This window comes from Salvia hispanica, chromosome 1 (genome assembly GCF_023119035.1).
Source record: "Salvia hispanica cultivar TCC Black 2014 chromosome 1, UniMelb_Shisp_WGS_1.0, whole genome shotgun sequence".
NCBI lineage: Eukaryota > Viridiplantae > Streptophyta > Magnoliopsida > Lamiales > Lamiaceae > Salvia > Salvia hispanica.
The window spans coordinates 11446351-11461752 of NC_062965.1; the positions used below are offsets into that span (position 1 = coordinate 11446351).

Here is a 15402-nt window from a genome sequence, read left to right on the forward strand (position 1 = left end):
AAAATATTTCAAATCATGTAGTTATATCTTCTGTTATGAATGATATTTTCGTAGGAATATCTATATTCAACAAAATCTATTCAAAAATTTCTTTAATTTATAATAATAGTACGTAGTAATTAAATGTTTCCCTCTCTGTACATGTATTAAGATATTTTTCAATCAAACACCTCCCATCATATTTTTACAGCTTATATAAAAAAAATTAAGAAAATATTATAAAAATAATAATCACTTGGTAATTTATAACTAATTTTAAAAACTCAATAAATGAAATAAAAGTAAAATGAAATTATGGTTAATAACTTATACTCCATATAATAATTATGGTGATAATAATAATTATGGTGATAACGGGAGAGGATCCCCTACTGTGGGGGAAATCACAGCACTAGGTGCTGTGATGTTAAACGACGTAGTTTCGTAACATTTGTTTTATCAATATTCATTGTTTTTAATTAAAGCCGTTTTCTTTTTTTTTTCATTGTACATATGACACGTGTTTTGCTATACTGCCTCCACAAAGTAAAATATAGAGGTTATGTGAATTGGAAGCATAATTTATTGAAGTTTGTTTTTATTTTGCATTTTTGAAATTTTTGTTAGATTTTTCTTTTACGGCTCTTTTTTTGTAAAAGAAATACCATTCTTTAGATGAAATATAACTAAAATTTGAAATTAGGTACAAATATAGGATTGTATGGGATCAAATCTTTTATTTCTTACTTATATTTTTTAACCTTGATTTAAATTGGTCAATTTATTGAACTATTTTTTAAATAAATAGTTATATATTTTTATTATATATATATTAAAAATTATAGCATTATTAAACTAGCTTCTATTCTCTATTAAAAAGGAGTTGTAAAACAGCTAGTTAAAAATTTAACTACCAAAAAATGTTTGCAAATTAGGTTTCCTAAAAAAAAAATTTTACAGCTCTTTTTTGGTACATGTTATTATGGTAATAATACTATAGAGCGGGTTTATATTCTTTTGTTACAGATAAAGTGGTGTAAAATACTACTTAATAGAGTGGCGGATTTGTTCATTTGTTGCTAATTACGCCATCAACATGTATGTTAAAAGAAACCGACTGATTTTATATTTTAATAGGCCGTGATGCCCTATCATCAAATTTTATTACTCCCTCCGTCCCAAGATAAGTGACCTACTTCTTTTGGGCACGGGATTTAAAGAATGGTATTTAAATAAGTTAAAGTGGAGAGAGTAAAGTATGAGAGAGAATAAAGTAGGTGAAGAATAAAGTAAGAGAGATGACTTTTTGCTAAAAATGAAAATATGTCGCTTATAGTGGGACACCCCAAAAATGAATACAAGTCACTTATTTTGGGACGGAGAGAGTATTAAATAAAGAAGTGGGGAATAGTTTAATCTATTACAGAGTATACCGATTCTACTCCTATTTTTTACTGTATCTCTCCCCCATTCCTAATGTCTCCTCAATCCGACTGATTCGTCCTCTAGTTACTCCGATGAAGGCCAAACCATGGGGTGGAGATCTGCTGTGTGGGGTCGGAGATGCTGCTGCATTGGGTCGGAGGTCAAAAAATGAAGTTTCTCGGCAGCCTCATCGGACGGCGGTGGGGTCGGTCGACCCCACCCGACCCCACCTGCATCCGTCGTTGCAATTATTTGTACACGTGGACGAATAATAAGCTGCCACATGGCAAAAAAAAATCTGAAAAAGACGGCCAGCAATATTTTGTACACTATACAACAATTTTTCTTGGCCAGCAATATCCAACACGCTATACATCAATCTATAGATTGTTGTGTAGCGTTTATAATATTGTCGTGTAACGTTTATAATATTGCTGTATAAGTGGTGTCACGGTGTCATTTTAAGAGGTGTTGTCATTTTAACACAAACCTATATCACAATATATAAAAAATTGTGGTATGTACCGTATATGAAAACTATTACCGTTGTTGTATCATATATTAACATATACTCTCTTTGTCGCTAAAATGTATAAACTATTTTCTTATTAGTTCGTCCATGAAAAGTATGAACTTTCTAATTTTGGAATTGTGAAACAACACATTACTCCTACACATCATTTTATTTACAACTTATAACTTTAGTTTACACTACTGACTACACTACTAATGATGTGGAGTCCACTCTCCACTAGCACTACTTACACTACTATTTATCTCTCTCTTTCCTATTTTATCAATTATACATTAAAACTCGTACCAAACCAAATGTTCATATTTTTCAGGGACGGAGAGAGTACCAAAACTTTAATATTATCGGTATTTTTGTGGTACGACATATACCGACTTTTTGATACTCCACATAAAAATGGAATGTTTCTCTCTTATACTCCCTCCGTCCCCGATTAGGAGTCACACTTTTCCATTTCGATCCGTCCCCAGTCCCAGTAAAGAGTCACACTTCATTTTTACCATAAACAGTAAGTAGGTCTCACATTCCACTAACTCAATTCACTCACATTTATTATAAAACCAATATAAAAAATGGGTCCCACATTCCACTAACTTTTTCAACCAACTTTTCTTTATATTTCTTAAAACTCGTGTCCGGTCAAAGTGTGACTCTTAATTGGGGACGGAGGGAGTACTTTACATAGTTCTTCTCCTATCTCGTATACTACTTTACAACTTTTTTCTCTCCCTTTCTCTTTACCTACTTTATTTTCTCATTCTCTCTGTTATTTTACCAATTTCTTATTAAAACTCGTATCGTCCACAAATGAGATTTTTTTTTCGGACGGAGTTATGGAGAGAGTATTCTTTTACCAACCTAACATTAACAAATTTTTTTTACAGTACATACATGCAAAAAATTATAATAATTCTAATAATAATGTTAAGTGATTATAATATTCCCCCTGTCCCTAAAGAATATACACTTTGAGTTCAGCACAAGTTTTATAGTAAAATTGATAAAGTAAGAGAGATGTAGAGAGAAAAAGTAATTAAAGTATTGTTAGTGAAGAATGAGGTCCAAAAAAGAGTTGACTCCCTATTATATGCTATTGTGATAAACATATAAGATAAGAAGCCCTAACTTAACCCATAAAACCATGGTCATAGCCTCATAGGTAAAGGTTGACTCCCATTTATATGTTATTCCACACTTTTGTATGAAATCGATGTGGGATCGTATCATAATGGAAACATAACTAAATTTAAGTATTCATTTCAACTTCCTGTTTCTAAATTTTAATGTCAATTCTAAACAGTTTTGTGTTTGTACAAGTAAATATTCATAAGAGTGAATTACATTTTTAGGCTCTATACTTTCCGCGACGAACATTTGCGGTCCCTATACTTGCAAAATATCATTTGCAGTCCCTATACTATATACCACTTGCTCGTTTCAGGTGCTTTTTCACTTTTTGACCATATTTTCGGACAAAAATGCCCCCAAAAGCCTAAAGGACATTTTTGCACTTACTCTCCAAAAGTAGGTATGTATTTTGATATTTATGTTAGTTTGGGTACTTTAACTATAATTTTTGTTTTCTTCGAATAATTTTTGTTTGAATTAGTTATAGTGTGCACATGGCGGAAACTAGTAAAAAGAAGGATGTGGCTTAAACCCCTACACAATTTTTTTTCTACTTTTTCTTCTTTAATTTTTACATATTATGTTTATCCCTTACAAAAAATTCTACTGCAAAAAAGTAAATGGTTACAATTGAATGAATGAGAAAGTTTGAATCTGTGAATGTATAAACTTACAAAGATTAAAAATAATTTTCGAAAGCTTCAAGAAGAAACAACTTACTTGACAATAAAATAGAATAATAACAATATAATATTATTTTTAATCGCTATCACTATACTTTTTAAATATTAATATATTAAAGTAATTGTGCTTAAAAGCCACGACATTTAAAATTTTTTTAAAGATTTTTAAAATGTGAAAACCCCTCCTTTTTTTATAAATCACCATTTTATTTGATTCATCTTAGTTTCAGGAAATAGAATATGTGCTTTTTAATAAATTGATTTTTATTAAGTTAAAATCCAATATTAAAACTATGCATAATTTTTATACTATAACGAATCCAAACAAAAATTATTCGAATAAAATATAAATCACAGTTAAATCACCTGAATTAACATAAATATCAAAATAAGTACCTACTTTTGAAGAGTGAGTGTACAACAATGCCCTTTAGACTTTTAGGAGCGTTTTTGTCCGAAGATGTGGTCAAAAAGTGAAAAAGCACCTGAAACGAGCCATTGGTGTAGTATGAGGACCGCATATGATATTTTGCAAGTATAGGGACCGCAAATGTTCGTCACTGCAAGTATAGAGCCTAAATATGTAATTCACTCTATTCATAATATCATTTATTATGTCGCTATCGCATCGGCAAACACTGCACATTTATGTATTAGTAAAAAGTGAAACATGTTTACTATTTGTGACGCTGCAACATATACATGAAAATCCCACCAGCTACTGATACATTAAGAGACTCAAATTCTCCAGCCATGGGAATGCTTACAAGCTCACAATCCCTCCGGCTAAACTGCGAGAGCCCCGCACCTTCGCTTCCTAAAACCAGGCACAGCGGCAAATCCTCCATGGACTCTGCAAGATCTTTAGAAAGCTTCATCACCGGTTTCAGGTCGTCCCCCTTGGCTGGATGGCCGGCCAACATCCTCATCTGAAACTCATCTCTGAGATCTCCTACATTTTCCCAACTACCCGAAACAATCGGAATCTGAAAGCTGGCTCCCCGGCAAGCTCTGAGTGCCTTGTCGTTGAACGGATCACAACAGCCGGGTAGAAGGAAAACACCATCCTGTTGAACAGAGAAATGTTGGAACAAAATACATGTAAAGAATAAAAAAGATTGGATTTTTTCTATGGAAATAACATCCCTTACCCATCTGAATGCTGTTGCAGATCTTACAAGTGTGCCTAGGTTTCCAGGATCCTGTTTTCAAGAAAATTTCTATTGTTTTCATGTTCATTACATGGTACATAATTAAGGTGATTGTCTGTAATTAGTGAAGCATACCTGGATCCCATCAAGAACTAGAATCCTATGAGGAAATGGAAACAATGTCCGGCAATTTTCATCATGCTTGTTGACAATCCGAAAACTTGAAGGGATTCTCATCAAAGCAATGACTTCAACAGAATCAACAGACTGGATACCGGATATTTTTCTTATCACCTCCGGACTAACTTCAACTACGTGAACAGCTTTATATTCGATTTCTTCAGGAATAGAACAATTATCCACTACAAACAAGCACTCAATTATAGGCTTACCTGATTCTGACATATGAGAGCTGTAAATCTCCCTGCAAAAAGTAGATTTTCACATTAACAAAAAGTAGATTTTCACATTAACAAATGACATATGAGAGCTGTAAATCTACTTAGATAAGATGTAATTTTCACATTAACAAAGCACTACCCTCCAAATTATAGGTAGTAATGGAGCACAACTGAGAAATGGTCTGCATTAACGTCAACACTCTAGCAACAAAGATAACCTCTAACTCTCTAAGACTATTAACATCACTAACTTTCATTTTAATTCATTTGTAGGGTGCAGAAAACCCAGGTGAATGCAAAGCCTCCTAGGAAAATTCTTACAGGCACCAAAAACTCACCAATAATGAAAGCAAGGTAGAATTAACAAGCAGCACATATACATGATAGAATTTTAGAAACAAAAGAAGCCCAAAACCTTCAATGAACACTGACATTGTTCAACTAAGTCTAATAATCCTTGACTATTGGGCTTTTCCCCTTCCTTTTTCACTTTAACAACACAGTTGATAGACTCAACACCTGGTGAATTAAACAAAATGCTATAGTAGACTTTGCAGATAAGCACATGGATATGTTGTGATTGTTTGCATATAGATAGGATAAATGCAGTTGGTGAATTTCTTCACAGGAAACAATAAACAAAAATATAAATAGCAATCTTGATAAAGACAAGAAGAATTTGAGAGGAGAAAATGAAGTCACCTTAGAGGAGTAGTGCCGACAACGAGAACCATGCCATGAAGATGGCGATACGAGGAGCTCTGCCGAAGCTTCACACAATGTTTAACAAAGGGGTTGGACGTGCTTATAATGGAATTCACATTTGGAGGTAAAGAAAACGCCTTCTTTGAGGCATTTTCACGAACACCTTCGTCGCTATGTCGAATTCTACAAGTGGCGTGAAAAGCTGGGTTCTTGGCCTGTGAATTTGGTGGATTAGTAAGAGAAACAGAAGCTGAGATGAAGAATTTGTTCAGACATTGCATTTTTGTGTGTACTGAGATGTTTGTTGGGAAGGTTTTTCGTAATCTTAAAAGTTAAAACGGTTTGGTCGTTGGTTTAGACTCTAGATATCATTGACTTTTCTCTTTAAATTCTCTATCTTTTTCCTTTTTCAAATAAATAAATGGAAAAACAAAAAGTTAGTAGAACCCAACAAAATCAAAATAAAATATTGAAAACTTGTATACAAACAAAATTGTTTAACCGATAAGGCTAGCTCCTTTTGTACACATTTTTACATGTAAAAAAATATTCCCTCCATCCCACAAAAGATATCACACTTGTGGTAAGATACGAGATTTTAAGAGATTTTATTTTATATGTTAAATGGAGAGAGAAAATATATTTTTTATATTTATGTGAGAGAACACTTTTGCAAAAACTGAAAATGTGATATTTTGTGTGAGATAAACTAAAAAGAAAAATGTGACATCTATTATGAGATGGAAGGAGTAGTAGTAGAGTAGTAAAATAGTTGCTTTATTGGAATAATACACAATAACATTATGAGAGACAAATTTTCTACAATAAGTTACTCATCTAAATACTCCATTTCCTAAAACCCTTTACAAAGTGATAAATGGATCTCTACTTATGAAAAGAAAATCTATGTCTTATATAAACTCACTTTATCTCTATACTATTTGGAAAACTATACGATTGAAATAATTGTGTTAACATTTACTTATTTCAAAAGATTAACGAATAAAAGGGTTGAATTTTTTACCTACTCCATAAAATATAAAATGTTATTTTTTATTTTCTTTTATTTTCTTTTTATAATTATTTAGATTTTAATAACACTAAAAGATATCAATTTATATACTATAAAATATGATTAAGTAGAATTGAATCAAATTTCATAACGGTCAATAACTATTATCTCAACACAAAAGATTTACATATAAAAGGTATAATTTTTACTTACTCCATAAAATATAAAATGTTATTTTTTCTTTTATTTTCTTTTATTAAAATATTTAGATTTTAATAACACTAAACGATTTCGCCTTATATACAAAACTAGTGTTAGGCCACGCGCTATGCGCAATATAAAATATTTTTGTTTTATTAATTAGACATTGTGAATAATTCAAATAAAATAAAAAATAACATCGTTACATAAAATTAAAAAATAAAATATAATATGGTATAGTCACAATATGTTAGATAATTATAGATATAAAATTAAATAAGTTTTAAATTTCATGAAAATATTTGTTAATTAAAACACTTATATCAGTCTTTATAATAAAGAAAATTACCATCCTTAACACATACACACTTTAATATTAAAATACTATCAATATTCAATTGATATAAATATTTATTATACAACTAAAAAATATAATTAGGACTATGATATTGCTAAAAATAAAATAAAATAATGAACAATAAAAAACACACATATATAAACATTAGAATAATAAAATAAAAGTTAGTAAGTCATGAAAAATAGAGAACATATATAGTAAAACACAAACCACATCTACCGCTGCCTTATTTTTCTTCTTAATCTCTAAATTGACGATTTATGTTGTATGCATGTGCGTAGATACAAATGTGATATTTTATGATTTTTGTCTTTGTTGCTTCCTTTCGCCATTTCGTTGACTTTAGGTGTTTTTCTTGCATGAAAATTAGTATGAAAGTGACGAAGTTGACGACGAATGCGTAACGCTGTAGGTTCAAAATATTATAGATAGTCAACAACTTATGTGGTTTCTTTATTTGTAAAAAGCAAAATATTGTAGCCTAGACAGTAAAATAAAACAAATTAACATGAAGAAAATACTTAAATATGAACTAATAATATCACTAAAATAGAATGATCTTCAAAATAGGATTTAAAAGTGTTATTTGCCTTTTATCATCTTTTGCACAACTCTCTCTCCATTACCTCCGACTCACATCTTTGGCTCTTCGTCTTTCATTCTCCACATGACACATGTTCCGCCTCATTTACGGTTTCCACAATGATAGAACATGTATTTATAGACAAAGATCACCAACAATGTCTAAAACCTTTCAAATGCAACTATACACAACATTTATCTAGCTAATGGAGTAAATAGTAATTAAACAAATATTAATTTATGATATAAATAAAAAAAAAACGTTAGAAATCATTGGTATAATCATATTCAATCCATACTCTTAATTGATTATTATTCCCTCCGTCCGCGAATAAGAGTCTCGTTTTTCTATTTTAGTCCGTCTGTGAATAAGAGTCTCGGTTCACTTTTACCATAAATGGTAATAGAGTCTCACCTTCTACCAACTCATTCCACTCACATTTCATTTAAAGCTAATAGTATGTACAAGTGGAACCATATTCCACTAACTTTTTTCTACCCACTTTTCTTAACATTTCTTAAAATTCGTGCCGTTCATAAATGAGACTCCTAACGACAGGCGGATGGAGTATTAGCTTAATTTGACGTCTAAGATATGGACTATAGTATAGAGTCATTCACTAAATTGTGAGTAAATAATTGAAATTATCTTTGACTATGTGTTTGAAAATAATGCATAATTAAATTATTAGATGCAAAATTAAGGTAATTTAATGCCACACCCTAATAGGCGGTTACATCATTTGGTCAAATTCCAATAGAATACTACTTTACCATCAAATGAAGTGAATTAAAAGTAATCAATGAGAATAATCATTGTAACTGCTACATTAAAATTTTTAAATATTACATTTATATCTATGGCACAAAATAGTTGTTCAAAACCTCCCAAAACTCTCATTTTATATATGTATAGATAGATATGATTAAGTAGAATTTGATCAAACTTCACACGATGTAAATAAATATAATCTCAATATAAAAATAATGGCAAAATTTTCATCATCAAATAAGTCATATATTATAATGTTTGTTACTGTAAAAATATCTATTGCGAATTGTTATTATAGGCGCTATAATGTTTTTATTTTATTTTAATTAGATTGTATATAATGACTTTTTTTTGGAGATATTAAAAATCAATTTGTTTCAACAAAAACATTAGTCATTCGATCCTAGCGCTTACCAAAGTTAATTTGTTAATCGGTCCCTGTATTTTAGTTAATCACATCGTTCCCCATTTTTCAAATTCTACTTTAGTCCAAACACCCCAGAAAGAGTAACGGTCATATAATTTGAATCCAAATTCAAACGCATCCGAAAACAGTCAAAACACAGACAAAGGCGCACTCAAATTGCAGAAAGAAACGCCCATTTCCCCTAATCAAAAATCAGAAAACCCCAATTCCCGAATTCGAAAATGGAACAAAATGACGACTTCCAATTGTTCAATGACAATCAAGAAATTCGCAATTCTTCCACCGGTTTCGATTTGGGAGAAGCACAGAATTCGACTCAAGACATGGAAGAAGACGAAAAGGAAGAGTCTGTGGCTGATCTAATGGTTTGGGATTCTTGTGCGAGATTAATCCCTAACGGCTTCACAGTTTCTTATCCTACAGGTACGCCCTCTAGATGTTTTTGAAATTGTTTCAAACAATATCAAGATTAGGGTTTTGTTCTCTGAAGAATACTAGTTCCTTTTCTAGAAACATCTATCTTTCTTTGAAGTAAAGATTTGGGAAATGTGGCTTTGTTTTTTTTGTCTGATGTTAAATAGTGTTTTTGTTTTGCTATTCTTTAATGAGGAAATGAGAAGTTTGAAGATGAGGGAATAAATTCAAGATCTCTTCCTTCTTCCCTTTTTGAACATATAAATAGAGGGAAATTCATGAAAAATCGTTTTTTGTTCATGTTAATGCCTTCTGAAACTGCTAGATTGTTTGTTGTTTTTTACTAAAGCTCATTTCTTTGTTGATCAGATGAAATTATGCTCTTTGTCAATGCTGGTTCCATGACATCGCTGAAATCAGACTCGGGGGTTGAATTTACAGCAGACAATTTTTATGAAGGCGGAGATGCATTTCAAACAGAGGATTTCATCTCCGAGGGTGGAGATTGTTCGTTCGTTTATCAGTCTGCACGACTCGGAAACTTCAGCTACAGCTTTGAGAATTTTCCGACTGGGGATTATTTCATCGATCTCCATTTTTCTGAAATTATTAATGTCAATGGCCCCAAAGGAATGAGGGTGTTCAATGTTTTCATGCAAGACGAAAAGGCAAGGGAACTTGTCGATATTCACTGTCTTACATGAGAAAATTTCAAGTATTTGTGCCTGTAGTTTACAGTCAAGTTTGTTCACAATGCAGATTTTGTCTGAATTTGATATCTTCTCCATTGTGGGGTTCAACAAACCTTTGCAAGTCATTGGTGCTCGAGCTGCTGTTAAGGATGATGGGATTCTTCGGTTAAGGTTTGAAGGGGTATTCGGGAATCCAATAGTTAGTGGAATCTGTGTAAGGAGAGCGCCTAAAAGCTCAGGTATTTTGTTCTGTACCTAAATGTTTCTATCTGGTGGGAATGTTTAGAAGATAACTATGAATGTTCAAGCATTTGTCATTGGTTGCAGTCCCTCAGCCAACTCATGAGTACTTTACGTGTTCAAATTGTTCTACTCAGATAGAATATCCTTCACCTCAGGTAAGTTGTGAATAAACATGTTTGTAGATTTCAGAAAAAGCTATCCTTCAATTATCTTGCTATTTATAATTGTACTATTTGGATATTTCAGAAAAAAGCTATACGAACAAAATCAGTAGCCAAGTATGAGAAAGATATACAAGAGTTGAAAGACACATTGAAGCAAAAGACTGATGAATGTTATCAGTCTTGGATGTCTTGGAGTGCAACCAACGAACAACTACAAAAGGTTAGGATGGACCTTGACAATAAGACATTCCAGACATACTCCCTAGGTAAGAATTGGTTAGGATTGTTGTCACATTTGTGAACTTATGGTAATTTGTGTCACTTAAGATTCTGTGATCCAATTTTGTCAAATTTTCGGTAGACAAAACTCTAGAGGAGCAAGCCACAAAGCTTAGGGACCTTGCAAGCAAGTATGAGCACGACAAGGAATCTTGGACCAAGGCGATCAGCGACTTAGAACAGAAAGTAAAGGTTTGTCGACGCTTCCATATTAATACAGTGCAGAAAAATATATTGTATTGTATGAAGCAAGCTGATTTTTTTTTGCAGATCATGAAACAAGAACATTCGGAGCTTTCTCGTGAAGCACATGAATGTGCAGACTCCATTCCTGACTTGAATAAAATGGTTTTTGCAGTTCAGGCACTTGGTACGTTTTAGAACAACATCAAATAACCTATTATGTGAGATGCGTATAACATAATCCGACTCATTATGCAGTTGAACAGTGTGAAGATCTCAAATTTAAGTACAATGATGAGCAAATGAAGAGGCGGAAGCTCCACAATCAGTTGCAGGAGACCAAAGGTTAGCTTGTGATACCTCTTATCATGTATCTTAGATTTGAATCTGTTCTCAAAATTTAGCTGTGTATCAGGGAATATCAGGGTTTTTTGTCGTTGCCGTCCCTTAAGCAAGTCTGAGGTCGTAGCTGGGTGTGCATCAGTGATGGACTTTGATGCTGCTAATGATGGAGATCTTGGTATTGCAGCAAATGGCTCCAACAAAAAGAGTTTCAAGTTTGATCGTGTTTACACTCCCAAAGATGATCAAGGTGGGCACTTCCTATTATATTTTTGGGTTTTGGAGGAAAATATCATTCTAACACAATATCTAAATTCTTACCTCCTGTTTTCAACATGAGCAGTTGATGTGTTTGCCGATGCTGCACCCATGGTGGTTTCTGTTTTAGATGGATATAATGTTTGTATATTTGCGTATGGACAAACTGGAACAGGCAAGACATTCACAATGGAGGGTACTGAGGAGAATCGAGGAGTCAATTATCGGACCCTGGAAGAACTGTTCAAGATTGCCAATGAGAGAACTGAAACAAACACTTACAACATTTCAGTTAGTGTGCTTGAAGTTTACAATGAACAGATAAGGGATTTGCTGGCTATAGAAACATCCAAGAAGTTAGTTGTTTTCTTCCCATAAATTGAACAATTTTGGAAAGTATAGTTACACAATTAACATACTAATTGTGGAATGATTCTAGATTGGAGATAAAGCAAGCTTCTGAAGGATCACATCATATTCCTGGAATTGTTGAAGCCAAAGTGGAAAATATCCAACAAGTTTGGAATGTTCTACAAGCAGGAAGTAGCGCTCGGGCTGTTGGATCGAATAATGTGAACGAGCACAGCAGTCGATCTCACTGGTAATGCCTTTTGCAGACTTTTAGTTTCTTTATTCCCTGTTATCTATAAGGTCTCATCTCTCTCTCTTTTTTCACACATTTCAGCATGCTCTGTATTATGGTAAGGAGCAAAAATCTAATTACTGGAGAGTGCACGAAAAGCAAACTTTGGCTTGTGGACTTAGCAGGAAGCGAGAGGCTTGCAAAAACTGACGTGCAAGGTGACCGACTTAAAGAAGCTCAGAACATTAACAGGTCGCTCTCTGCTCTTGGAGACGTAATATCTGCTCTTGCAAATAAAAGCAGCCACATACCATACAGGTTGATGAAGTAACAGACAGCCCTTCTCATTTTGCTCTTAGTTATTACACCTTTATATATGAAACCTGACTTTGGTATCTAATTGTTGCAACATTCAGGAACTCGAAGCTGACTCATTTACTGCAGGATTCATTAGGTAAACTTAAATGGTTCATCAGATTGTATAAACTCCACGTAGCTACGAGGATAGATTTCCCATTCTCTTGTACAATTACATAATGTATCTCTTGTTTGCAGGTGGTGACTCAAAAACATTGATGTTTGTACAAATTAGTCCCTCAGATAAAGATCTAAGCGAGACTCTGAGTTCACTTAATTTTGCAACCCGAGTCAGAGGGGTAGAGTTGGGTCCTGCTAGAAAACAAGTTGATACAACTGAGCTCCAGAAGATGAAAACAATGGTATGCTATTCAGAAAGATCAAATTTAGTATAGAATGAGTGCATGCTTTTAAAACAATCTCTTGAATCGATTCCGTCTATTTCTTGATGCAGCTTGAGAAAGCACGACTGGAATGTAAGTCCAAAGACGAATCCTTGAAAAGGCTTGAAGAAAATCTACATAACCTAGAGAGTAAAGCTAAGGGAAAGGATCAGTTCTACAAAACCCAATTGGAAAAACTAAAAGAGTTGGAGGGTCAAGTAGAGTTGAAGTCATCACTGCAATGCCAATCCGAGAAACAGGTTTCACATCTTTCGGAGAAGCTAAAGGGGAAAGAAGAATCATGTTCCAGACTTCAACAGAAGGTAGAGATATCGACTTTTATGTGCATACCCACTCTGCTCAGGTAAGGTAAACTTGGAAATCATGAAAATTAATCCATCTATCGGTTTCCTCGTGTTTGTTGAAGGTCGTGGAGTTGGAGAACAAGCTGAAAGAGAAAGACGAAAATCATTCTACAACATACCAAATTAAGGTTAATGATCTTGAGAAGAAGTTGAGAGAACAAATGCAACAATCTGAGTCCAATTCTCAAACACTTGAACATAAGGTTCTTGCTCTTGTTTTTACATAAATAAAACATGCAGTATTGTTTCGAAGAAAAGTCACATGTATAATTGGAAGTTCTATCATGATTAGGTCAAAGAGCTCGAAAGAAAGTTGACAGAACGGGAAGAAAATGCAGAGTGTCTCTCCCTGAGGCAAACGGTACTCACAACATTCGTAGCTTGTAACGAGCCTGTGGATGCACGTTCACTGCTAACATTATTATTTATATGTGATTATTGCAGATTAAAGAACTCGAAGACAAACTGAGAGAGAAAGAACAGCAGCCGGTGAAAGAGGAGATGACAAATGAAACTGAGCATCGCATTCTAAGAAGTTTGAGTCTAGCAAACCGCAGAGGCAGTCACGGCTCTGCTATGGCCAAGGAGAATGACAATCTCCATGAGGTCAGAAGGAAGAGATTATCAAGAAACAGTGAAGTTGGAGTTACACCTCCGGTGAGCGACCACCACGCCAAGGAGAATGACAATCTCCATGAGGTCAGGAGGAAGAGATTATCTAGAAACAGTGAAGTTGAGAATAATGGTGCAGTTCCACCTCCGGTGAGCGACCACCGCGTCTACAAAAGCAGGCGTTCAGATCCTCCAAAGCCTGCTGCGGCTGGAGTTTCAAGAGTGACGAAGCCATCCATTGCGGTGCAGAGGCCCGTTGCACGTGTGAAGACGACAAGAGATGCAGCAGTCCAGGGGATCAAGGAGAAGGACAGCAAGAAAAGAATGTGGACCAGATAGCGAACTAAGTAATGCCGCATTGCTTCTCTAACTCACAAATTGACATCCTGATGCCTGCCTTGGTAGTGTGTGTGTGCATGTTTCAAAGCTGTAATATTAGTGAGTTTGTCTACCAAATCAGTATCTATATCATATAGTACCAAATTGCTGATTAGTGAGTTGTTTTCGTGTTGTTTGTCTTCCGCTAAAACACTTTTTGGCAAGATTTATATAGTTAGTGCCCGTTCAAATGATTTTTATTATTAATATCATTCATAGGATAAACTTTTCCATAACTTTTGTTCATTTTCACTTCAAAAACACTAGACACTGAATAAGCAATGTTTTTTCAAGTTTGGAGAAGCTCAAAATGAAATAAGCTGTTTCTTGAAAATTCAGTTTCCTTTGTAGTAAGAAATTTCCTGGAAAAATGGATGGAAAAATTGTGAGCTAGACCATCTCCAATCCAACAAATACACAACCATAAATGCGAATTGCAAAATTAGAAGGGGCAAAGTAATTAAAGTCGGGTGAAAAAACCGTTGAAGATGTGAAAAAACGAAAAAAAAATTAAAAAAGAGTGAACTATAAAAAAAAAATGTGCACCTTTTCGGTAGATTTAATCACAATTCACGTACTTTACACTATTTTCGTAAGAAAGGAGTAAAAAAATGGGAAAATAGCCACAAGTGACTGACTTATTTTCAACATGTATTTTGATAAAATGAATATAAATAGTTAAAGTGAAGAGAAAATAAGACAAGATGAGAGAATAATGTAGAGAAATCCAACTTATATATTATTCTTTCTCTTACTTTACATTCTCTCCACTTCAGCTATTTATTAGAGTGTC

At 33.6% G+C, this 15402-nt stretch overlaps 2 protein-coding genes across 3 annotated transcripts; one reads left to right on the forward strand and one right to left on the reverse strand.

Moving 5' to 3' along the window:
• Positions 1-4368: 4368 nt before the first annotated feature.
• LOC125201792 (uncharacterized tRNA/rRNA methyltransferase slr1673-like) lies at positions 4369-6383 on the reverse strand. Of its 2 annotated transcripts, XM_048100045.1 has the most exons (5): positions 6002-6375; positions 5291-5322; positions 5034-5209; positions 4899-4949; positions 4369-4814 (listed from the first exon to the last, which is right to left on the reverse strand). In XM_048100045.1, the coding sequence occupies exons 1-5, from the start codon at positions 6283-6285 to the stop codon at positions 4425-4427; spliced, it is 933 nt and encodes a 310-aa protein (XP_047956002.1). In that variant the 5' UTR covers positions 6286-6375; the 3' UTR covers positions 4369-4424. The 2 variants fall into 2 exon arrangements, with proteins under 2 accessions (XP_047956002.1, XP_047956001.1); XM_048100044.1 differs by having other exon boundaries at positions 5034-5322; positions 6002-6383.
• Positions 6384-9484: 3101 nt separating this feature from the next.
• On the forward strand, positions 9485-14803 carry LOC125204394 (kinesin-like protein KIN-14R). Its single transcript, XM_048103052.1, has 18 exons — positions 9485-9779; positions 10140-10438; positions 10530-10701; positions 10790-10860; positions 10952-11135; positions 11231-11340; positions 11419-11518; positions 11590-11676; positions 11747-11923; positions 12017-12287; positions 12371-12532; positions 12617-12832; positions 12931-12968; positions 13070-13233; positions 13326-13577; positions 13682-13822; positions 13912-13980; positions 14064-14803. Exons 1-18 carry the CDS (start codon positions 9578-9580, stop codon positions 14568-14570), a joined length of 3222 nt encoding a protein of 1073 aa, XP_047959009.1. The 5' UTR covers positions 9485-9577; the 3' UTR covers positions 14571-14803.
• The last annotated feature ends 599 nt before the right edge of the window (positions 14804-15402 follow it).

Bases quoted from the DNA above. Each gene is read 5' to 3' on its own strand.
- LOC125201792 (XM_048100044.1), bottom strand. From the start codon at position 6,285: ATGCAATGTCTGAACAAATTCTTCATCTCAGCTTCTGTTTCTCTTACT. The intron at 5,323-6,001 runs GTGACTTCATTT...TACTTTTTGCAG, and splicing joins GTCGGCACTACTCCTCTAAG to GGAGATTTACAGCTCTCATA. The intron at 4,815-4,898 runs GTAAGGGATGTT...TCTGTTCAACAG, and splicing joins CTGCAACAGCATTCAGATGG to GATGGTGTTTTCCTTCTACC.
- LOC125204394 (XM_048103052.1), top strand. From the start codon at position 9,578: ATGGAACAAAATGACGACTTCCAATTGTTCAATGACAATCAAGAAATT. The intron at 10,702-10,789 runs GTATTTTGTTCT...CATTGGTTGCAG, and splicing joins GAGAGCGCCTAAAAGCTCAG to TCCCTCAGCCAACTCATGAG. The intron at 12,969-13,069 runs GTAAACTTAAAT...TCTTGTTTGCAG, and splicing joins TTTACTGCAGGATTCATTAG to GTGGTGACTCAAAAACATTG.